At 40.9% G+C, this 25,732-nt stretch overlaps 1 protein-coding gene across 1 annotated transcript in view; it reads right to left on the bottom strand.

Moving 5' to 3' along the window:
- Positions 1-25,732, bottom strand: part of LOC136449004 (integrator complex subunit 10-like) — a 41,356-nt gene that overhangs the window by 12,819 nt on the left and 2,805 nt on the right. Inside the window, exons 2-16 of the mRNA XM_066448759.1 lie at positions 25,385-25,452; positions 23,633-23,736; positions 22,536-22,592; positions 22,227-22,309; positions 21,847-21,928; positions 21,105-21,233; positions 18,077-18,287; positions 14,911-15,074; positions 14,165-14,289; positions 12,973-13,123; positions 12,535-12,617; positions 9,996-10,076; positions 8,861-8,920; positions 1,914-2,013; positions 1,275-1,354 (exon numbers count right to left, since the gene is read on the bottom strand). Of these exons, the coding sequence (XP_066304856.1) occupies positions 1,275-1,354; positions 1,914-2,013; positions 8,861-8,920; positions 9,996-10,076; positions 12,535-12,617; positions 12,973-13,123; positions 14,165-14,289; positions 14,911-15,074; positions 18,077-18,287; positions 21,105-21,233; positions 21,847-21,928; positions 22,227-22,309; positions 22,536-22,592; positions 23,633-23,736; positions 25,385-25,452 (1,578 nt within the window). The remainder of the gene's footprint in view (positions 1-1,274; positions 1,355-1,913; positions 2,014-8,860; positions 8,921-9,995; positions 10,077-12,534; positions 12,618-12,972; positions 13,124-14,164; positions 14,290-14,910; positions 15,075-18,076; positions 18,288-21,104; positions 21,234-21,846; positions 21,929-22,226; positions 22,310-22,535; positions 22,593-23,632; positions 23,737-25,384; positions 25,453-25,732) is intronic.

Here is a 25,732-nt window from a genome sequence, read left to right as displayed (position 1 = left end):
GGTGTCCAAAGAAGCTCAAGTAACGTAGCATGTAGAGCGGAGCTGGGTATACATGTATTTCCAGTCGATCTAGATGTTTCAGTCCGCATAGTCAAATACTGGCTACGACTCAGACAACTAGACATTTCCTCACATCCTCTCCAAGTAGACGCACTTCTGTCACAAGAACATATACCTGTGAATAATCGTAGGAAAAACTGGACTCAACATGTAAAGGAAGTACTTGACAATTGTGGCTACTCATACATTTGGTATACCGACAACTCTAATATAGACATTAGACAGACATGTGCACTGTTAAGAAGAAAATTAGAAGATATGTATATTCAAACATTCTTTCATAACCTGTTGAAAGATGAAGAAAAACTAAGATTTTACAAAAACGTAAAAACGATCTACGACATGGAAAATTATCTGTATCATAATGACTTTGACCAACGTGCGGCAATATGTAAGATAAGAATTAGCGCACCCATTAGAAATAGAGAAAGGGAGATACAAAAAGCTACCGGTCCAGGACAGAACATGTAAACAGTGTGCAACGAAAGCAGTGGAAAATGAATTATGCGAATGCTCCGAATTTGAAGCCGAAAGAAACAGATAATTCACGAAAGTATCAGAAATCACCAAAAACTTGCGAATGCCCCGAATTTGAAGCCGAAAGAAACAGATAATTCACGAAAGTATCCGAAATCACCAAAAACTGGTCTAAATTAAGAAATACACAGAAACTCATATTCCTTTTAAAATCTTCCAACCCACTCATCATTGAAAGTGTGGGACTTTTTATTTTCCACTGCTTTCAGAGAAGAAATCAAACCCCGCATTAGTACCGTAGATATAGAAACTTTACTGTAGAATAGCAATATAGAATGATCTTGTATTCATGTATACCTTTTGTTTAACCTTACATTAAATTTGTATTTCGACTTTGTTGTCAACATGCAATTAGCCTACGGGCATGAATTGGCAATAAACTATTATTATTACTATTATTGAAGCTTACTTTGTGTAGGAATGACTAGAAATTTGACTTTTTTATTCAAGTTTCGAGCCTCATAAAATGCTCTGGATGCCTTTAAGCAAAAAGTATATTTCAATGCTAGCTGATGATTGGTCATATTGTGAAGTATGAACATCTGATTGTCCAGTTTGAGTACCTACCTTGAGACTTGTGACAAGCACATGCACACAGAATGGAGGGATGTCAGAATTCAATGCTAGCTGGTGATTGGTGAGGTACCGACATTTGATTGTCCAGTTTGAGTACCTACCTTGAGACATGTGACAAGCACATGCACACAGTATGGAAGGATGTCAGCTTCTGTACAAGACAGCATCAGTAACTGTCTACCTGAAAAGATATAAAGAAAGTTGCAGAACCCACTCAGAGTAAACTAGATGTTTACAACTAGAAGTTCTGCTGCACAGATAGCCATCCATAATCAAACTTGTTCTTCAGTTTGACGTCATCTATCCACATGCTAAATGTCATTAAATACCATCCACAGCTTCTTGAGTTATGCTGCAATCAGACAAACAAACAAACAAACACACTCACAAAACATACCCAGCCAGCCAGCCAGCCAGCCAGCCAGCCAGCCAGCCAGCCAGCCAGCCAGCCAGCCAGCCAGCCAGCCAGCCAGCCAGCCAGCCAGCCAGCCAGCCAGCCAGCCAGCCAGCCAGCCAGCCAGCCAGCCAGCCAGCCAGCCAGCCAGCCAGCCAGCCAGCCAGCCAGCCAGCCAGCCAGCCAGCCAAGAAATGGCACCGAAACAAGACAGAGTTCTGAGGCGACATAGGTAAGTTTTCTAAAACAGCTAAAAGCTACCATAATTGTCACACAAAACAATCTATTGCTTTAAATTCAATACAACCAACAAATCACTTCGCTAAGCTTTGTTCATGAAACTTACTTTCTTTGTCAGCTTTCTGTTGTTTGGATGAAGCAGTATCACCAGGCTGTGCCTCTACAGGTAGCTCAGCGATGGCATCCAAGGCAAGCTCACAGGCTCTCTGTACAGGCAAACATTTCATTACGTAGTAGTACTTCCATTCATGACTTTTTAGTATAAATACACAAATGTCCATACAGTCAAACCTGCCCAAGGTGACCATCCGGGAGACCGAGCAAAAACGGTCGCGATGGATGCTATGAAGAGGATTCCACTCACAACATGTTTCCAGGTCGAGGTGTTCAAATACAGTACTAGTACGTAGATAGATGGAAAATTATGTTATCTTATAAAAATATAACATTTTCCGTTATCGTTGTAATATTTGTATACCATTACACTCACTCGTCTGGTACAAATTTTTGTCATAATTTTGACTACAAAACAATGTTTGCTTCGATGCCTGATGATCTTGCAGCGCCCTCCCGCATTTACACGTTACGTTAAGAGTACAAACACACAGGCACATAAAATCTAAGTTTTAAGGCTTAAGACAAATCCCTAGAAGAAACCTGCGGACCACAGCCTTTTTTGGGGCGCCGACCGCTGGATAAAATAGTAGAAGGGCCAATGCTAATAGAACACGCTTACTTTATTAAACAGCGAAAACCATGTAACTTGCCTCTCCCATGAAAATACCCTCTAGCAGGCTCTACTTTAACACTCTGACCAACGTTTGGCAATATGTAAGATAAGAATTAGCGCACACCCATTAGAAATAGAGAAAGGGAGATACAAAAAGCTACCGGTCCAGGACAGAACATGTAAACAGTGTGCAACGAAAGCAGTGGAAAATGAAATATATATGCGAATGCCCTGAATTTGAAGCCGAAAGAAACAGATTATTCACGAAGTATCCGAAATCACCAAAAACTGGTCTAAATTAAGAAATACACAGAAACTCATATTCCTTTTAAAATCTTCCAACCCACTCATCATTGAAAGTGTGGGACTTTTATTTTCCACTGCTTTCAGAGAAGAAATCAAACCCCGCATTAGTACCGTAGATATAGAAACTTTACTGTAGAATAGCAATATAGAATGATCTTGTATTCATGTATACCTTTTGTTTAACCTTACATTTGTATTTCGACTTTGTTGTCAACATGCAATTAGCCTACGGGCATGAATTTGCAATAAACTATTATTATTACTATTATTGATTACTTTAACACTCCTAGCAGAAAGTTGGTTGACTGCAGGTCCATAAAATTTGGCATTCTTAAAGAGCAAACATTGGTGCATCCAACGGTGGCCAACTTATTGGTGTTAAATGAGTAACACTGTTACAGTAAGAAATTTTCCACTGAACATTGCATATTTACGCCATTTTTGTTGGCTTGCAGCAAGCATGTAGCGGTCATAAATATTCTTGAAAACCTCTGTGCTGATTTCCAGAAACCTTGCCTTTCATTATTGTTTATTTAAAAACATATGGAAAATGTTCACTCTGTTGAAAAACAGTAAGCGGCGCCTCGCGCGTTCCATACACGATTGGAATGCGCCAGAGAAGCAGAAACCACGGTACTTGATGTTCATGTTTTTCATGGCGTCGTAAGCACCAAGAATTCACTAACCCTATCAAAATTGATATGCTGACTCCCCTAAACCTTAGCTTTCCAATGATACGTAATTTAATATTGATTTAAATGGTTGATTACACGACGTAGATTACTGGAAATGTTGACTCCGTTATAACGACAGGGCACCTGGTGCATTCTAACTCTGTGCGAGGTCGCTCTCCATGCAATCACAGAACTTCGTGGTCAGCACGTAGAGTTTATGACTAGTCATGAAAATATGTGTACTGATCATTTTAAATGAAAGCCATACATGTACTGACCATCTTAAATGAAAGCCATGGTTTGACCACGGCTTTTCAAACCATGGCTTTCATATAAGATATAGCTTATTGTCGACTTGACTATAGGGGAGCGTAGCACTCGTATAGAAAATGTTCACTCCGTTACAAAGACGCGGCTACTCGCGCGTTATACCCCATGAGCATGAAGCCAATGAATCTGGCCGTCTTATTTTTATCATACGCACGTAGAGTTCCTGAAACCTTCGCAATCGTGTGCCATGATTTCCAGGAACATTACTCATTATCTTCAATTTGATCAGATAGCTAGTTTATTGTAGATTTAAATGGTTGACAGAGCAGTAGTGCTAAAGACGCGGCTCCTAGTGCGTTATACATTGGAACGCGGTCGCTCAGGTAATTTCGATAAGCCTGTTCTGTATTACATACAATGAAACAGCCCCATTCTCCTCTTGTTAGAGTTGTTCACACTCAAAGACATAAACAGGTGCAGGTCAACTTGAACATTTTGTTTATATATGACTATGTGAATAACAGTCAGCAATGGGTTTGATGCGTACAGATATAGATCAACTGTGGGTTTGCTCGCTGTGGAAATAATCTGCTGATTGTGAAGACACTGAGCCGTCAAAAAGTGCATAAAGTACTCAATCATATACATGTTTACCTGTTAACCACAGACTTTATTACCTTTGCCGAGAAGGTTAATATGCAGAGGGTAGCGTTTGTGTGTGTGTGTGTGTGTGTGTGTAACGACCAGCATAACTCGAGAAGGTTTGGATGGATTGTCTTGATATTTGGTAGGTGGGTAGGTCTTGATGAGACTTGAAAATTTATCAGATTTTGGGTCCCCTAGTGGCTTGTTGCAGTACTGCAGCGGAACTTCCTGTTTTTATATTTCGTGTTCTGGACATGCTATGGTCCTGATTTTTGAGTGGTAGATAGCTCTTTGGACAGAGAGTATGTGGTTTTGGCCCCCTAGCGGCTTTTTGGAACTGCAGGAGCAGGTTTTGCTTCAGACTTTGAAAGGGAATAACTCAAGAAGGGCCTGATGGATGGTCATGATTTTTGGTAAGTAGATAGCTTGAGTGATGATGTACATGATTAGATACTTATTATGCAAATCAGTATCTAATTTGCATAATTAAAGAGGAAAATTTATACATCCGCCAAATTGCATAATAGATATCAGCTACTGTATGCAAATAAATACCTCATTTACATAATTAATGAGAAAATACTGTAACTCAAGATGGGCTTGATGGATGGTCATGATTTTTGGTATGTAGATAGCTTATGCGATGCTTTGTATGACTAGATGATTACACAAATCAGATTCTAATTTACATAATCAATGAGACAATTTTAAAAACCCGCTGTGTTCCATGATATGACTATTCAAATATGTGACATTTGTAACTGAGGAAGAGAGGAATGTTAATAGATAGACAATATGCAAATGTAGGCCTAATTTGCATAATTAATGAGAACGTATGAGGTCGTGGAACTCTAGTTTAGTTTGTGTAATGCCAAATCCACTGTCCGAGAAAGTGACGGGCTCCTCCCATGGCAGACCGATGCTGGGCGCGGGCCTTTATAACACCCCCACAATACTCCTTTCTGCTGTACCTAGTACTTTGTGCCGTACCGGCTACAAATTTGTGCTGTGCCCAGTGATTTTTGATGTACCCACTAAAATTTTCTGCCGTAAGCGGAAATTAGTGTCGCACCCAGTCCTTTTGTGCCGTGTCCAATTGCGGGCATCGCACGGCCACAGTGTGTAGTCACTAGAAAGTGGTGTATAAAAATCATGTATGGCGACAATGCACTGTCTCCGGGAGTCATATACCTATGCTTTGGCAACATTTCCTGTCCACCTCTCCTGCGGAGTAGCGACCGTTGGGAGCAGACTAAAGCTACCAACGCTGTTGCTGGACCCCAAGCTATATGTACAAATTGATATAACGGGAGAAGTCCTAGGGTGGGGAAGGTGGATCATGAAGCAACTAAAAGTCTGGGTTCATAGCTGGCCCAACTTCAAGTCTTTTTCCAAACAATACTGGTACCTCCTATTTTTGGACTGACACAAAACCAGTGTTCTCGCCAGCACCCGTCCTCCCGTCATTTGACGGGTTTTTGTCGCTCATGACGGACTAAATTTTTGCCCAACCCGTCATTTTTAATGGACAAAAATCGGTGTGTGAAGATATTTAGACAGAGCTTAGAATTTTCAAAAACTCCAGAGGATCAGCGGAAGTTCGTGACGAGGGCAATCTAGATCATTTCTAATGCCCGCCGGCCGCCGAAAACTCGGCGTCATGCGCCGCCCTCCCCACTACAGTTTTGGCCGGTCGCATCAGGCTGATGTTTATTTCTGTTTTGTCCCTCTCGGTTCACTGTCAGTTATTGTCATCAAAGAAGCCTTAAAATTCAGAAATACTCCTATAGCTATCAGGCTTTCTGTAATCTGTGTAAACAGTATCAAAGTTCAAGCCGCGGCGGCTGAGTAACCTGCTTTCTTCCCGCAAGAAATGGTAAACAGGCGTCAGATATTGTAATCCACCAATCACAGTGCACGTCTCCGTCGCGTCAAGATAAAACGACCAATGACATGCGAGTCTCGCTACTCGCGAGACTTCAGCTAAGCGTGAATTTGTGAGATGTTAGGGGAATGGCGGGAATCGCAAGGATCGCACGACGAAGCGGCTGTTGGAAGGCTTGATTCGACAACTTTTTAACACATTCAGTGCAGTTACCGGAGAAATTAACCGTGGAAAACATGGTACAAAAAAATGGACGTCTTTATTGCGTTCTGTCTCAAAGTAGGGTGTCAAAGTCCTCATTATGTTCGATAATTACAGGGCGCATACGGAACAACTGTTGAAAAGTTGTGTTTTATTTTTGCCGACTTATTCTGTGTGTATTTTTTGTAGGACGTAGCTGATACGTAATAAAGTTTTGTTGTGCTAAATGTTATTTTCTGAACCGATTATATACAACATAGAAGTGTAGCTTGTGTGTGAAGTTCAGAACATTTGATATTTCCGCGATGATGGCACGCCTCCCCAAAACATTAAGCCTGAAACCCTTGTGTAATTTTTCACCGAAAGAGATGTCATTAAACTAAGCTTATTCTACCAGGAAATTTGCCCCTCAAAATGCAGGAAATAGCGTTTTAGAGGGTCTAGATCTCAAAATTTTCCGGGGGAGGATACCAGACCCCCCTAGAATGGTCACGCCTCCGGCGCGACGCCGCGCGCCTTCGGCGCTCGGTATGTTCTTCCCCGAAGCAAAATTTAAATGATGGGTAAAAATTTCAGGCTGGCGAGAACACTGCACAAAACATTAAATACTTTTTGTACAACAGTTGCCTTTTATAAAAATGAGCGTCTAGAGTATGGTTGCTAGCATATGATCATGACTAGAAATGAGCCACTGTTAACAAATCCCTGACGTCAGACCCAAATGTTCACCAAATTATCAAGAGAAATACATGTATGATTGAGAGTTGAACCACTCAAACTGGTCCTTATCTTCTTGATCCCACTGCCATCACCGGCCCCGGTGTTTACTTAGCGGGTGAGCTGTTAAAAATTCAGAGGCTACCCTGGTTTCTCGTGCCCGTGCTACTCGTGCCAAGGGTGTTCAATCTTTTAGAAAACCCCGGAAGTAGAATCGAATATTCGATGCTTGGCCCTTAAGGGGCAAAAATTTTTCGATCAAAAATTTTGTCTGTCAAGGTCTTAAAAACATTTCCGCGAAATCCGACAGCAAAATAAAAAATTGAGGCAGTTGCCGTGGGCAGAGATTGTGCTCTGTGCGGTCCCAATTCGTGGCGGTCGCATTGGACAAGTGGTCGCCTTGGACAGGCCGCTTAATGCTTGTGCCTATGGGGAACAGTTTCGGGACAGAAAAAAAGCGGTTGCCATTGCCAGGTGGTTGCGTTGAAGAGGTGGTCGCCTAGGCAGGTTTGACTGTACATTTGTACATGTACAAGTAGAAAATGGCTGACTACCTAACACACTTTGACCCCGTTCATACTAAGTCGCACGAATCGTGGAAATCGCCGAAGCCACATTGATGTGGCCTAATATGACCCCTCCAATCCGCATTTGAAAACGCCCCATGCGCATTACAGGGAAACTGCCCCCGGGAGGTGGTTTACTCCCGACTTGCCCACATCCCGAATTAGTATGAACGCATATCCCGTCTCGATGCACATTGGCGCATTACTTTGCACATTCACCCGGACATGGTTCAAGGGGTCATATGCACAAAGTCAACATTTCCGCTTGTTTCTCAACTATATACAATATTCGCCTACCTCCTAGCTGGTTGGAATATTACCGCGGAATGTGGCGGAAATATGGCAGAATCGGGCGGGATGTTGGGATTCCACCGAAACCAGAGGGTGGCAGATGAGTTGGCCAAAAAGAGGTATGCGAAAACAGGGAAGCAATGTCGCACTACTAAAGGTGAAAAACCTCAAGATGAAGTACAAGACGGTCATTGAACACAACAGTAAGAGTCACTGTGGTAACAAACGAATTACGTGTCCGCAGTTGATCAAGCAAAGAATGTAGCTTGATTCGACTTGGCTGTTGGACGTGATTTTACAACTTGCACTCGTTTGACCCCTGGTGTGAAGGTATGCCACTCCGGGCGACTTGGCCCCAATGCGAATTGCGTGACAGATATCAATATGCATGCAACGTGTAGTAGAATGTTTGGATACTATATAGTATTTGTCATATAATGTCAAAACGTATTTGCTATCAGCTACATTTACACCGTTACTTTGTTATTATGATATAATTTGCAATTCATTTCTGGGTAACTTAACAATCAAACCTGTACAAGTGACCACCTCTACATAAGGACCACCTGTCTACCTGACCACTTGTGGTACATGTACATGATATAATTTTTTCCCATTGACACAAGCATTAAGAATCCTGTCTATAGTGATCACCTGTCCACATAGACCAGATTTTATTGGTCCCTTGTCTTATTGGGTAGTTTTGACTGTAGCTTAATTACCATAAAGTTAACTTAGATTAAAGGTACATGTACATGTAAAACTCACCTGATAATTGCCAAGACAGAAATGGCAGGAGCTAAGCTGGAGGGACAACCTCAGAAGAGTCTGAAAATAGATGAAACACAAATTCCTGACAGTCCTCTCAGGCATATACATGTATAACAATAGTAATGTACACACACAAACTTGTGGCCATAGACTGAAGTACAGTAAAACCTGCCTGGCCAATGCGACCACCGCCAGTCACAAGCCACATTAAAACAGTCCCATCTACTTACCTTCGGCATAGGTGGAAAATTATATTATATTTTTGCTCAGGCTATTGTGGAGTGACTGTGGATGCAGGCGGCATTACACTTGAAGCCATGGATGGATGTTCATGATTTTTGGTAGGTACCTTACTGTTGTGGAGACGAAGGTCAACTTAAAAAATGGGCCTTCTGGCGGGTTCCTTCGATACTGCAGTGGACCTTTTGTGTTTGTTGGTTTGTCTGGGGATGGGGTAACTCAACGGTCATTGCATGGATCATGATTAAATCTATTAGATTGGTAGGGGTCGGGAAAACAAACTTTAGGTTAAGTTAGAGAATGGGCATTCTGACAGGTTCCTACGGTACTGCAGAGAACCTTTTGTGTTTGTTGGTTTGCTTGCAAATGGGATAGCTCAAGAGACATTGAATGGATCATGATAAAATTTGGTAGGTGTCGGAAAAATGAAGGTCAAGTTCGATAATGAGCCCCCTAGCGGCTACCTACGGTACTGCAGCGGGACTTCAAAGTTTTTGAGTTCAAGTTCTGAATGTGCTATGGTTGTGATTTTTGAGTCATGGATAGCTGTTGGGTCAGGAAGGTAGTTGTGTAAGTTTGGCCCCCATAGTGGCTTGCATGGAACTGTGGTGGGCATTTTGTATAAAATTTTGGAGGAGGATAACTCAAGCAGCATTTGATGAAATTTTTCATTGTTTCGGGTAGGTAGGAACCTTTGGTGATGATTTTCATAACGAGACGACTCTTATGCAAATCAGGGCCTTATTCACATTATCAATGAGGAAAAGAGTTGAAATTCCCTTTCAATGTGCTATTTGTGTGATGGCAACCTATGTGTATATACTATTCTGACCTGGATGTCTAATATTCACAAACGTAAGAAGGGGATTATGAATGAATGAATTGATAATACCTGTCTGTTGTCATCCGGGTCCCTCCCACCACAGCTACCCAACAGTTCCTCCAGCAGACTGACTGCTTTCTGCTGATCACCCTGTGTGTATGGTAGGGACATCATGGACAAAGTTAGAGAGCTGACATTTATCGTCAATTAATGCAGATCATTTCATCTATTACACTCTATGGCATTTCATCTATTACACTCTATGGCACTCTTAATAAAAGGTGGAAATCAAATGACACTACACTGCAAAGAGACCTATCAATAGCAGAAGGTACTGCAGTCCATTTCTTATATACAAAAATAAGTATGCCCCATTTCCCAAATACTAAGGCCACAGCAAGTAATTTTTATGGATGACATCAGCGCGCTCATTAATTTTCACCTGATTTTGAAATAAAAAACAAGAAATTTCATTGCCCTCCGACTGTGATCAACATGCCAAAAATGGGCAAATATGTCGTAAACGTTGACAGTCTAAGGTGTTTCATCGCATATGAATACCAAGTGTAGTTCCTGCCCATGATGGTATACGTATGACAAGCTGTTTTCTGCGTTTGTTCTAGTTAATTGAACAGTTGTATACACATCTTCAAGAACAGTTTAATGTTGACAGTCTAAGGTGTTTCGTTGCATATGAATACCCAGTGTGGTTCCTGCCCATGATTAGTGGTGTGGATCTTAACCCGAGTTTAGGTTTAGGTTCGGACTCGAGTCCAAAATTTAGGTTCAGGTCCGGACTTGAAAGTCCGGACCTGAACAATAATTTTGGAATATTTTTTCGTGTTACATGTAAAATTGCATATTGGCAGATATTTTACACGTAATTTGAAAACTATATATACGGAATTATATACAGTCAGTAATTAACACAAAAGTTCAGTTTAAAAACACAAAAACAGCAATGTTTTAATATTTTTCTAGTGCAAATTTCACGATTTAAGGAAGGTTTAAGATGGTTTAAAACAAAAAGGAGTGTATGAGTGAGAGAATTTTTTTTTCAAGTCCAAACTTGTTTCCAGACGTTTAGGTTTTTTTGGACTTGAACCTAAACGTTTTACAAGTCCGGAACCGGTCCGGCCGGACCGATCCGCACCACTACCCATGATGGTATAATAACAAGCTGTTTTCTGCATTTGTTCTAGCAAGGCCATTATATAAATAATGGGGGAAGGGGGAGTTTCTAGTTAATTGAGCTGTATACACAAGGTGTTTCATCGCTCTTTTCTGCATTTGTTGTAGTTAGTCTATTGAGATGTAACATTATCCACATATACAAGGACATGTTTACTGTTGAATCAAGGAGGTTTTATATTATATATGAAACCTCATCGGTTGAATACAGGAATAAAAGATCTGTTGGTCATGATATCATATTTCGTCACCTCAATTCTTATTTAACAAGATTTATGATATCAAAATTTTAAAATATATGAATCTTGTTTTTTTGGCCCGCCTTGTTTTTTTTTTGCCCCATCTCATTAATTTTGGAGTCTGCGGAGGATGTCATCCATAAAATTTACTTGCTATGGCCTAAGTAGAAATAGTTGTCATTATCTCCATGAAAAAAGGTTTTTTCATGGAGATACTGTTTTGCGTGCGTTTGGTGTCTGTGTGTATGTATGTGTCACCGGATGCTTAAAGTCAGCATAACTGTAGAACCTGTACATGGATTGTAATGATTTTTGGTATGTGGGTGGGTGTTACGAGGAGGAAGGTCAAGGTCGATTTTGGCCCCCCTGGCATGTGTGACTGGAACTGCAATGGCGTATTTGTAAAAATGTTCTTAAGGGGTATAACTGAAGAGAGGAACAACAGATTTTCAGGTTATTTGGTACGTAGGTAGGTTGGACAGAGATGTACACACTGAAGTGCAAATCATGCAAAGTTAGTGTGTTTGCGTGTGTGTGCGAGTGTGTGTATGTTTGTGTCACCGTGTGTGTATGTACATTGCATGTGTCACCGGATGCGTAAAGTCAGCATAACTGAAGAACGTGTAAATGAATTGTAATGATATTTGGTATGTGGGTAGGTGTCAGGAGGAAAAAGGTCAAGGTCGATTTTGGGCCCCCTGGTATGTGTCACTGGAACTGCAATGGCGTATTTGTCAAAATCTTCTAAGGGGGATAACTGAAGAAAGGAGAGACAGATTTTCATGTTATTTACTTGGCAGGTAGCTTAGAGAGGGATGTATACAATGAAGTGCAAATTATGCAAATTGGACTTAATTTGCCTAAGTAATGGGAAAATCAATTGTATATTGTGGCACTACTAACAGCTGTTAGTAGCTATCAATAGCGAAAGTGGGTCACTTCTCTTAAGCCCCCAACAGGTGGCCGGGGGTCATACCATTGAGCGATATAGAATGGGGGGAACTGGTTTAATAATTGAAAAAAAGTTTCATGGAGATTTTGGGTCCTAAGACTCTTGTTTTTGCTAGATTGTATCACACACTTTGCAGGTATACATGTGTGTCTACACTACAGGCAAAGTACCACAGGAAACCTGTATATGTCAACACAAATGTATGTTACATGACTGTACCACACACCTGATAGAGGAGCATGTCTATGATGAAGGACTGGAGCCACACCCACCCCTCTGTCTTCCAGTGCTGGTTCAGTCTAGTGAAATCTGCAGAAATGACAATTGTATATGGATGACATTGTATTATACGGAAGTTTTCCACCATGGTATAAATCGTACAAAGCAGCTGCGAAATGAGTGAAAAAAACATACATCAGGATAGTCAATTCCAAAGTCGAAGAAGGTGCGAAAGGACAAAAAATAAAAGTCTATTATTCAGTATACCATACACAGTCCTTTGTTCAACCTACCCGACTATGTAGATTTCATAATAAAGGCAACTTTTTTTTCCAAACTTCTTTTTATTCGCACGCTTGCATCAGTTTTGGGGTTCCCAGAGGATGTCATTCATGTAATCCAATCAACATGGCCTTACTTGATATAATTCCAGCCTATGGCGTACCTTTCTCCATGGCATGTTGTTTGTGCAGGAGTCTCCAGCAGTCGATGGCCGTACGGAAGGATGCCATCCCCTCAGGCGGCATCTGACCTGTCTTACTCATCTGGATGTTGGCTCGACCCGACCTTTGACCTGCCTCGTCATCAGATGTGCCCTAAAAAATATTGGCAGATTCCACTTTATGTATTTTGAAATGGCACGCACGGTTATGTAGCCGAGGGAGTTGTGTAGCTTAGGGGTGACTGCCCGTCCTATCCAGTCTGCTCCTGATCGGCGTGGATAAAGGGAAATTAAAAAACACTTAGGGGCTATCAACATGGACTTGTGAACTCCAGCGTCCCGTGGACCCTAATAAACCGCACGCGCCTCATCCCGGCAGTAAGTTTTCACGCCCCCGAATTCACCGATCCGGCCATTTCCTATCAGTCACCAGGTTCAAAATCAGTTTCAAAAAATCTAACATTTCAACTTACCACAGAAGGCAAGGATTGAATTCTTGGCCTGGCTACAGGTCACGGAAAGTCAATTTGTTACCAGATACTACCGTCTCTTGCCAAGGAAACGACGATGGTAGTGATTATTTCTCCACTACAAGCTCGGTTGCAGACCATCAGAGCCCCCTTCAAAGGGAGCCTTGTTTTGTGTAGTTTCTTGGGACTACGACAGAGCTGGCCATGGCAAATCTATTTGTTTTCAATTTTGCAATGAAGCCGAAGATGATGTTGCATATTAGCCTAAGACATGTGTATTTGTATTCTAAACTCGTCTTAAGTGGCGAGCTCACATGCCTCCCTCCCCATTTCTGCCGGTTCTGGACTAGATATGAAAATATCTGACAAAACTGTCCGACTGCCTTCAATAGAACAAATGCCCACATTGATTCAAGAGATAGTTTTAGTCTAGCCTCTGTTTCTGACCCCGATTGGTGTTATTCATGTTTTGTAACTCCTGAAACAAACCAAGCGTGTGCCAGGCCCATTCAGTCAATCGTTCCTCCTGTACCTGTGAATTACCCTTGCGCGAATATGTGAATAGCCTCTCTGAATGGCTGTCGTAATCACCTTCCCTTTATCCACGCCGATCAGGAGCAGACTGGATAGGCCGCCGTTCTAGGAAGTCTGCTAAGGAGGCTACATAACCTGCACTTTTCATGGAGCTCACAAGGGCTCATCTACATAATATTACAGAGACTCACTCGATCTTCCCCTGCCTCCAGTTTCCGTCTCTTCTTGACAGGTTTGCCAGACTTTCTCTCCTTCACCGCTGCTCTGTTCCTGATGTCTTCAACCAGCACTAAAGGAGCGCTGTGGGAGGTGGAACCTATGGGGACAATAAGATTGACATACTTGATAATTGTCATACTTGATGATAAACAATTAAAAAGCAAAAAATCAAGATGCAAGCAGACACATGTACCTTTATAGACTAAGATTTTTTCATTTTTTTCATTGCATACCTGGTAAACCGTGTCAAGGTTTGTATTAATAGTATACAAGCTGCATATCCTTACAGATTGGTTTCATCCACTCACACCCAGAAGGACTCCAACTCTTTTCCATAAGATTAAGAGTGGCGGGCTCTTTTAGTTTTACTTGCTTGAGGTATGGCTCTCCTCAAACAGGGGACCTCTATTTAATGTCCCATCTGAGGGACGCCCCTAACCGAAGCTACATTGTAAATTGTAAGTTATAATTCATTTTTCACCTGAGTGAAGTGGGGAAAGTCGTGTTAAATACCTTTCCCAAGGGCACAATGTGAACAGAACAAATCAGGGGACCCCTGGGTTCTGGGCCAAACACAATGCCACTGCGCCACCGTGACGTCACATTATGATAAGTTAATCATCTATACTTGATATGCCAAAAGTGCATTTTGCAACAATCTGCTGGATCAGTTGCAGTTCACAAAAGTTTTGCAAGAGGGAGTGGTTGTGTGGTGTACCTGAGAATAGTTCCGGCTGCACAGCTACAGTGTAGTTGTGTACACACTGGTACAGCAGGAACGTGGCTGAGTATAGGATGTGTTTCCTCTGACTGCTGTCCTCCAGGTCCTCTGACTCCTTATTGTACAGGTCCTTCAAACAGAGCCACTTGTCTGATAAACTCCTGAAGAAAAGTCAAGAAGACAATTCATCTCACAACAAAAATTAAGCCAAGATTTTTTATAAGCAACAAAATCAAGGTCAGAGAAAGTCAGAGTACTGAAAAATAGATTCATTTTTGTTTTTACATCTTCCTTTTAAAACATGGCATTCTACAACATTCCATATCCGTTATTTTTTTTTTCAATTTACGGAATATACATATTATTATGCAGCTGTTTTGATTTACAGTATGATCTTTTTTTGGGAAAATAAATAAAATTGATGCCCGCACAGCCAACCATATACTGTAAATCACTGTAATATAGCGGCAGGAAAATATAGCAGTTGGGGGAAAATAGAGAAGGTCACAGCATCTAATTTTAACGGTGGGAACAAACATCGCTGTCTCAAATATTAGCGATTATGAAATTTTATCGGTTGACTTAGTGACCATTAAATTAGCTAAAATAAAGTACTGTAGCTAGCGCATTTCACCTTGTAATAACGTGTGAAATCTGACTCCCCCGTATTACGGGCCTAAGTTGGACGATCAAAAAAATTTTGAAAAAAAAAGTATAATACTTTCAAGCACCAGATTTTGTGTGCTTTGCTATCAATATCTTACCTCTACGTGTATGGAATTTCTTATAAATACAAGTTACTGGTGTTTAGTTAAGGCGGGATTAACGAGCAGACACACCCGCCCCGATAGCAGCGTGCGCCGCGGGCACGATTTCAGCGAAGGGCGGAATCGAACTCTGCACTTTGACCGAATTTTCAACGGGTCATACGAATATTATGGTCTGTATAAACGTCACGAACACGTTCTAGAGGATTTCAGGAACATTTTGGCGGGTGCTGCAAATTTCTATGTGCAAGGTAAGTCTATTTATGACGATTTTAAAAACTTTGATCACGTTTTTCGCCCCTATAGAAGTAAATTATCAATTTGCGTCACCGGAAATACGATAAAGCATGTTCTAAGCTTTAATTTGACACCAGATTTACTGCATATAGTTTGGGATAAATGCGTTGGGAATTGTGTTTTCCGCGCGGTGCCATGGCGCGAAGCCGAGGTACTGGGGCGGGACGCGGCGAGTAGGAGGAGGCGGGGGAACATTGATTATAATGTGGTTTCTTACACGTTTCTCGTCTTGGGAATATACTATGCATATACTATGAAGGTAGATGGGATTAAGTTTTCAGTATCAAGGAGTTTTGTTGATGAATCGATGAGTTTAGCCTGAGGTGTCTGATATCAATTTATTTTGCATGCACAGTATTATTAAAGATATATACTTGCCAATATCTCTTGTAAAGTACAATGTAGTTAAGTCCCATACAAGATTTTGTTATTTTTTCCTGGTGGCTTGTTGTCTTGCACTGATTGTCTTTATATTTCTAGGTGTGTCCCGAGGGTCAGCCCTGATTTTTCTGTCCTGACTGGGAGAAACCGAGTTGACTACTGTCCAAGAATCATTATGAGAATATGTGCATTTCAAAAGAGATTTTTCTAATTTAAGGCAGTCTGTGATTCCCTCCTAGCTTTTGAATTTGATGTACAGAGGTCTGATTTAGTGATTAAGTTTAACAAGAGTAATCCTTGCCAAGAATTATTCTAAGAATATGTGAATTAAAAAGATTCTCTTCTGGCTTTTGAATTTGATGTACAGAGCTATGATATAGTATACCAAGAGTAATCAGTAATCAGAGTAAAGAATTATTCTGAGAGCATGCTTTTGTATCAGCTCTAATTAATGAGACTGTTGGCATGTTAAACCTACATTCCATGCTTAGGATTGTTTTGGAAAAGGCAAGAGCTACATTTTTTTATGATTGCATTAAAATGTAATGAATGCACATACATGGAAGTGTCATTCATTGTCCAATTAATTTGACTAATTAGTATGCGGAGGATTATGACAAGCAGCCATTAAATAAGAATACTTTAGATTTTTGGTATTATTTTTTCTATTTTGATGAAAGCAGAAAAGAATACATTGTATGCTAGGTGAAAGAAGCCTTAATCATGTGCCTAATTGATATGCAAATATGCTAATTATTGATTACTTAAGAATGCCAGAGATTATTCATTAGCTAGACATATTGTGACAGCTAACAGTCCCACTATCGTTTTGAAAAGAAATGAGAGCAGACAAAAATTGTGTAGGCTGAGAGGTAGAAACAGTCATGTTCATGCACTTTGTTGTCCTCATTTGTATGCAAATATGCTAATTATCTATTAATTAAGAATGTCAGAGATTATCTATTTGTTCTACATATTGTGACAACTACCTGTTTCACTATTAGTTTGCATAGAAATGAGATCAAAGAGAAATGCATAGGCCAATATGTAGAAATGGCCTGTGTTATACATTTTTTCCTAATCAATATGCAAATATGATAATTAGTCATTAATCAACAATACCAAAGCTTATAGAGATTATCTAATTGCTAGGTATGTTGCAAGTACCAGTTGTTATATTAGTTGTTAAATACAAAGTGGTAGTAGTTGTTATATACAAAGTGGTAGTAGAGAAACCTGCAGAAGAAGAGCAATTATGCCTAATTAGTATGCAAATATGCTAATTACAAATTAGATAATTAGTTATAATGACTAATTTGCTTGACATCTTGTGGCAGCTGACACTTGCATAAGCAAATTTTGTGCCAAGAATTTCTGTTGTGGAGCATCAAAACTTGACTACCCCACAGGCATACTATTGTACACAATGTCTTTCTTACTGGTGAGGATACTCTCTGTGGTGCCATATCAGACCCATGGGGCTAATGATTAAGTTTTCACCAAAAATGTCATCGGATTTGAAATCTGAAAACGGCGTTTTGTTCAGGACAATGAGATCTTTAATCTAACCTTAAGTACAGTGTGGTATTGAATAATCAAAAAAATCCTCTGTTCTAGCTAAATAATTTACAGTTTATCACAAATCAAGAATAACAGTAATCCAATCAACATGGCCTAAGGGCTGTAACATTTGAGTACTAGAACAGGGGTGGACTGACCTCTCTTCCTGTAGACTTGCCATGTTGATCTCCCAGCCACACCTGCAGCCAATGGTCATCATCAGCTCATGTAGTCTCTCCCACGGGTCAGGCACCACACTCTCCTTGTCGGTCAGACCCTCGATCACAGCGTGTCTGGACATGCCCCCAAATACCGAGGATTGTCGTTTCAGGGGGGACTTATCTGATGAAAGGACAGGGCCTTTGGAGCCTCGAATAGAAGAAATATAAAGTTAGGTGGAAGAAGAACTCAATTGCATCTGTTATTTAGATGCAAGAGAGAAAATAGCATCTAGAAAAATATATCTAAAGAACAAAACGATACAAGAGAATCAGTTATCTCAGCTGTGTCATTTATCTGACATGCACGCTACTGGAAAGGGTTGCAGTCTTTAGGACGGGACTTTAAGCTGGGTCCACTGTTCATTGTACTTGTCAAATAAACCTGTAAATACTGTAACGTTGGTTAACATAAATTCGCGGGGTATATAAATTTGCCATTTTTAGAAACGGTGTATTTTAGGGATATGTGCTAGATGCAAAATCAGTTATAACGCCAGCAATGCAGTCCGGATAGACTAACGTATTCAGAACACTGTCTGAAAAGCTTCGATAACTATGCATTAGAAGTTGGTGACGTCAAAAACTCTCTGTCCCTTATTGACAGAGTCTGAGGGCTTCGTGGGAGAATCACACTACATGGTTGTTTGTTGGTTTATAAGACAAATGTCACACCCGCTTCCTGCTAAACACAATTATTTACAAGACAACTTATTACAATCTCTTTTGCTAACCTGCAACTGGATTCTAAGTGTGATCAATCATCAAAACTCCTCTTTGTTGCTACAACCTACGGCACGTGTATTTTCCCGCCACTATAGTATTACCCAGCATCCTGTTGTCAAGCAGACGACAAAGGTTGTGAGGAACACTTTTTTGTCTAAATGTTGTGTGTGATAGCGGACTGAGGACGATATTTTCCTCAAAGTTTGCTCCTAACACAACAAGGAACACATGGGCATAGTAGTATTACCGTTGCTACGGCATCCAGCTAACTTTCCATGAATAATGTACATGTTGCCATGACGGTGGATGTCGACTTTAAGTGACGTTCTACCGACTCAACAAACGGGATGTTACCGAAGGCCTGATGTGTGTGGTACGACCGTTTTGTCTTGTGTTTTTCTTTTTCTTTGGTCACGTTTATAATGACCTTGGCACTCTCTTCAAGTCAAGATGGGCACAACAGCTGCTGTATAAAAGCTAATTAGGGGCATATATTAATGACGAATCTTCTCTCCCGGAATAATGTTCACACCTGTCCAAGAGCAGTGTCATTCTGCGTGCGGTGGACGGTAGTTTCAAGTTGAAATATTATGGTGTCAGCATGACTAGAGAAAAAATCTAACATACAGTCAAACCTGCCTAGGCGACCACCTTTTCAACGCGACCACCTGGCCATGGCGACCGCTTTTTCTCGGTCCCGAAAATTTTCCCCATAGGCACAAGCATTAAGCTTCCTGCCCAAGGCGACCACCTGTCCAACGCGACCGCGACCGCCACGAATTGGGACCGCACAGAGCACAGTCCCTGCCCATGGCGGCCGCCTAATTTTCAAGCGTGTGGTGACATCGGATCATTTTGCTGTCGGATTTCACGGAATGTTTTCAAGACTTTCAAGGACAAAAATAAGGACAAAAATGTGGAATAGCAATGTTATAGCATCGATTCCTCCATGAAGTGTTTTAATAAAACGTTCCCCCTATAAATATTGTAAAGACAAATGTTTGTGATGTTGTTGTGCCTATCGTAATCTTATAGTTTACCGCAAACTCAGTTCGGTTTAAACTCAATTTTCAAAACGAATACGTAGTGCATGGCGTCAAAAAGTCAGATTTCGCAGAAACTACTATCTATTTCTTGTATTTTCAACAAAAATGTGTCTATGTCTTACTAAATTCCGCCGAAAAATGACTTCGCGGCGGGCAAAACGTCGGGCGAGAAATATTGTTCCTTGGTCCCGACGCCATCTTGGATTTTGGCGCGGCCCGGATTTGGCGTACCGCTGACCTTTCTAAAACACGTTGCTTTTGTGTATGAACATTTATGAATACTCTAGTTATTAATTAAAATTAATATTCTTATTTTCTTTTTATTTCCATGAATCTCACAAACCTTTATTGGACGGTGTGCGTTCTGCTGCACTGACTTACCTTTCGATGCGGCGCGGCGCGACGAAATCACACCGTTCCGTTTTCATCTTTAGTTGTCAGATCGAAAACTTTTTGCCCCTTTTATCCAGTGGTCGGCGCCCCAAAAAAGGCTTGGGTCAGCAGGTTTTCTAGGGATTTGTCTTAGGCCTTAAAACTTCGATGATGTGCGCGTGTGTGAGTGTGTACTATTTAATATAACGTGTGAATGCGGGAGGGCGCTGCGATCATCGAGGCAACCATTGTTTTGTAGTCAAAATTATGACAAAAATTTATACACGATGTAGCGGTATACAATTATTACGACGATAACGGAACATGTAATTTTTGAAGGATCTTTCTGTCAATGAGAATTGAACCTGGTGGGGTTCATGCTGTCTAAATTCACTAATTTTCCATCCATTTACGTACTGTATTGAAAACCTCGACCTGGAAACATGTGAGTGGAATCCTCTTCATGACGACCACCTGTCCATCGCGACCGTTTTTACTCGGTCCGCCGGGTGGTCGCCTTGGGCAGGTTTGACTGTATATAGCATTAGTGCAAAGGTAATACATGATACTGACAGAATAACAGAAAAAAAGGATGGTTTACTGTTCTGCCAGATTGATTTCAATCAACCATTATCGGAAAAATGGCCAATTTATGTTAACCAACGTTACATAGCCTGTCTTCTCTGTCATGACCAGAACTGGTGGAAGAGCTAAACAGCTTCCATATCACTTTTAGTGCCTGTTACAGCTGCATCTAGCAACAATCTGGTGGATCAATTGTAGTTCACAGAAGTTCTGCATGAGGGAGTGGTTATGTGGTGTACCTTCCCTGCAGGGTGGTTGTGTGAGGAAACAGATGTAGAACTCCATGGCCTTCTGCAGCCAGCGGTACAGTTGCTTGTGGGACACATCAATGTCTGGACTGCTACACACCAGGGGGATGGTGTCACACACTGCAAGACATTAGGAGTCGGTATCAGTATCTTTATCTGTATCACATACATGTAACAAGCAATTACTCTATGGCATAACATCATTGTTATTGGGTGAGCTGACTTCTCTCTTTTCGCAGCCAATGGCTGAATTACAAGGCACTTTTCAATTGGTGGGGCTGAATTGCAATGGGCCTGAGTGGCTGCCATTTGGTGCTAACTCAGGTGACCGCCATATGACAATTTCCCTAGGTGTGGCCATAAGACTGTAGGTTTTTAACCACTCACAGCACAAAGGACCCCTACTCTTTTCTACACGTTTAGGTGGGCATTTTAAGGCACAAGATGTGGCTCTCCTCAAACATGGGACTTCTCTTAAACGTCCAATTTGAGGTACTGTATATGTATTTTCACCTGAGTGAAATCATGTTAAATGCCTTATGAAAATATACTTATGGATGTGTAAAGCCTATAGGTCACGTTCAAGCCACCTAAGAAAGAACGATACTTGTATTCTTACTTTTAAACCTGTAGGATACCACCATCTTAACATTCTCATGGAAGGACTGCGACTCCTACCAAGCTGAGAACACAAATACTAAAACAGTTCCAGACAAAATGTTTGTCTTCTTACCTAGCAGCTTCCTGTAACAGTTAACGGGTGAAGGTAGGCTTTCTCTTTTCTCTGTATCTAGCAAGGTGTCCACTAACTTCACCTGTAGGGAAGAAAACGGTCACTACAAGACCTTTACATAATTATTACAAATACAATGTGACAGTTTTTTTCCTTTTCACACAAGACTTTTCTTTTTAAAACTTTAAATTAAAAGGCCTCAGTTTCAAAATGTAATATGAACAGTTGCATCACAAGTCATGGATACATTTTTTTCTCCTCCCTTGTTGGAAGAAAAAGCTGCAGCATAGAACAAATAATATAAATATATGTATGATAAATTATTATTTAATAGCAGATAAGGTAAGACAAAATGTTGGGAAGTTGTACAATGTAGCTACCCCATGTTCAGGTCTGGTGTCTGGGAATCTTGTCAGCAACAGCAACATCAGTCTGCAATGGTCTACTGCATTTCCAGACTTTTCTGCAAGAGGGAGCACATGAGTGAGTATGATAACATTCAATCCAACATTAGCTGTCTTACTGATGAGTTAACATCTTATGTTACACGCGTACGTGTATGGCAGTTTCTTAACAGGGTTGGGTGATACATCATGGTTAAATCTGTACTGTAGCTCTTACCTCAATTCCAAACATTCCGTTTATTGAATTTAACAGAAAAGTACAAGTAAATATGATTATTAACGTACCTGCACTTTTCAAAAGTACATCTCTCTGTGCACTGCTGGGAAGAGATTCAAACATTCCTGCAGAAAAAAACAACAACACAATTTGTATCAACATTTTAGGCCTCCTACTAAATTCCTCCTACAATAAATCCACATTAAAACCTGTTTCCATTTATGTTCAGGTATTCCAAACACCAGCTGTGGACTGTACCACACCTTCAAGATGGGGATGTCGGTCAGGTAATTCTCCAAAACCGGAAAATACTGAGACATTGCCAAAAAATCGACATGCATCATCAGGACCTCAATAACTATCTATTCTCACCTCTCAAATAAACGCACCAGTACGTTTATTTTTTTTCACCTCAAAATCCACCCGGTACATTCTTGTTTTAGACGGTATGTTTATCATATTTTTGGAAAATGGAGGCTTTGCTAACCAGGGATCCCTCTAAAATTGTTATGTTTTTTCAGCGATGAAAGCTAAGATTTAGCCATATTTCTACTCCGTATCTGTAACTGTATGTTAGAGAAGGGGACAGTTCTGTTCATGATCAATTTTGTGTTATTCTTCATGTGATCTGGACACTGACAGATGATTGATATTGCGTTGACTTTCCTGAGAAAACATTTTCAGATATCATTGGTGGAATATATATCTTTGAATTCATACATACCTGGCATAATGTTGTCTTTGTTTATTCTACATTTTGCATGGTCTCAGCTTTCCAAAAATGAACAGTTTTCACCTAGCAAACACTATTGTAAAGTAAGTACACGTTCCAAACAGTACAGAGGTCGTTGCAGCTAATTTCCACATTTTACCTAAAACTCTTGAAGCAGGGTGTAAGTTAATTAGTCCCCAGTTAGTTAAAAAGTTAAAATCCTCCCACACCATAAGATGTATACGGCGGTGCACATCTCCGTTTCATAGCCCTGGGCCACACTGTGGTGCAATCACTGCAGCAGGGGGCTAGTCCAAGTAATTTGAACCAGATGTGGCAAGTACCAGAAGCGCAGACCACTACACCACAGAGACACTCAGTCCCCAGTAGCAGAAGGGTTAAAATCATTTGTGACCAATGGTGTAAAAAGGAAGCTATATCTGATCTGTTTACCAGCATAGAACACAGTGTCAGGGTCTCTGCTGTCAGACTGGAGGGCAGACGTCATCTTGTGGACCTCAGCCTGGAGTATGGACTCATCTGAGAACTGGGTGAACCTGGCAACATGGAGAAAAAGACATGGATTTTGTCTTCCTGCAATATATTGTCTCTGCTTAAGATAACTACTAGTAGTTTATTTGCAAGTTTGGCTAATTGCAAGTATGTGGACTTGGGACATACATGTAACAAGAACAGTGGTTAATGAACTCTGAATACTGTTCCCATGGCCAGGGCTAACCCTTTGTGACAGCCTTTGGCTAGTTGGGTAGCCCTGGCTGTACTTTTTTACAGTCGAATAAATCAAATCAAACTAGAATGGCAACATTTTCTGGAAAATGCAGGATATTCCCTTTCCTTTACCTACACCTCGAATATGACATCCTTAGCATTGACTGTAAGGGTATTATGAAGTTTCTGCATAAATCATGCTATGCAAACGAGGCCCTCATTAGCATAATTCATGGCCAGGTTTTCTGACCTTTCCTAATGGTACCTACATCTCAAATATGACATCCGTAGCTTTCATGGTAAGGGAAATACAAGTTTATGCTTAAATTATGCACATGAGGTCCACATTATCATAATTTATGGCCAGGTGTATTCACCTGTCCTAAAGGTACCTACAACTCAAATATGACATCCGTAGCTTTTACGGTAAGGAAAATTCAAGTCTATGCATAAATTATGCAAAGTCCTCATTAGCATAATTTATGGCCAGGTTTTCTGACCTTTCCTAATGGTACCTACATCTCAAATATGACATCCGTAGCTTTCACGGTAAGGGAAATACACGTTTATGCATAAATTATGCAAATGAGGTCATCATTAGCATAATTCATGGCCAGGTGTGTCCACTTTTCTGAAAGGTACCTACATCTCAAATCTGATATCTACAGCTTTTACGGTAAGGGAAATACAAGTTTCTGCATAAATTATGCAAATGAGGTCCCCATTAGCATAATTTATGTCCAGGTGTCTTCACCTTTCCTAAAGGTTAACCTACATCTCAAAGATAACATCCGCAGCTTTTGCGGTAAGGGAAATACAAGTTTATGCATAGATGATGCGAATTAGGTCCTCATTAGCATAATTTATTGTCAGGTGTATTTACCTTTCCTACAGGTACCTACATCTCAAATATAACATCTGTACCATGTAACATAAGGTGCATATAACTTTCTGCAATACCATTAGTAGAGCTACAACCGCACATCTACTTGGTTTATGGCGGAAGAAGAAGAAAAAGAAGAACAGGCAAGCAAAAACAGTATATCCCCCTTCCCACTGGAAGGGGAATATAATCAAACAGTGGTTGACATTGGACTGTTCCAAACAAAAGTGTTGAAAGGGGTGGAAGGGTGGTCTCAATCATCTTCTAACAGCCTCCACTGTCCAATACAGATTTACGTGAGCCAACCACACAGTCGAGTCAAAACCATATTTGTTCGATAGAACTCCCCTATCCAATCCAGCTTAATTTGAACCACCATCCCCGTCCAATCCACTACCAACTATATAGTATTGTGTCCAGGACACAGCCTTGCTTTGAACCAAGGAGGTTATCCTTGTTTGAACTCAAACCTAGGTATCCTATCCTAGGAAGCCACAATTACACTTAACTTAAAGGGTCAGTAGGAGTACTTGATAACATCTAATTATGATGTAATAATAATATGCATGACATTTCCTACAGCGTGTACTCACATGTCGTACAGCATTTTGGCTGCTCCTGTTGTGTTACCTGCAGCTTGTTCAACACTGTAGGCTTCATACTGCAGAGAGAAAACATAAATGGGGTTGTGTGGCACAACAGCAGAACGCAACGGCGCAACGGCTGAACGTTCGGCTCAGAACCAAGAGGTCCCGAGTTCGAATCCTGTCGTGTCACCGATCTTGTGCCCTTGGGAAAGGCACTTTACACGACTTTCCTCACTCTACCCTGGTGTAAATGGGTACCTGACTTCGGTTGGGGAAAGTCGTATTGAGGTCACCTGGTGGTACCGAATGGCAGCCGCCCAGACCCTTGCGACAAATCGACAAAATGCAAGTGTG

This window comes from Branchiostoma lanceolatum, chromosome 14 (assembly GCF_035083965.1).
Source record: "Branchiostoma lanceolatum isolate klBraLanc5 chromosome 14, klBraLanc5.hap2, whole genome shotgun sequence".
Lineage (NCBI taxonomy): Eukaryota > Metazoa > Chordata > Leptocardii > Amphioxiformes > Branchiostomatidae > Branchiostoma > Branchiostoma lanceolatum.
The sequence above is the reverse complement of the archived record's forward strand: the minus strand, read 5'-3'. Positions and strand labels throughout refer to the sequence as shown.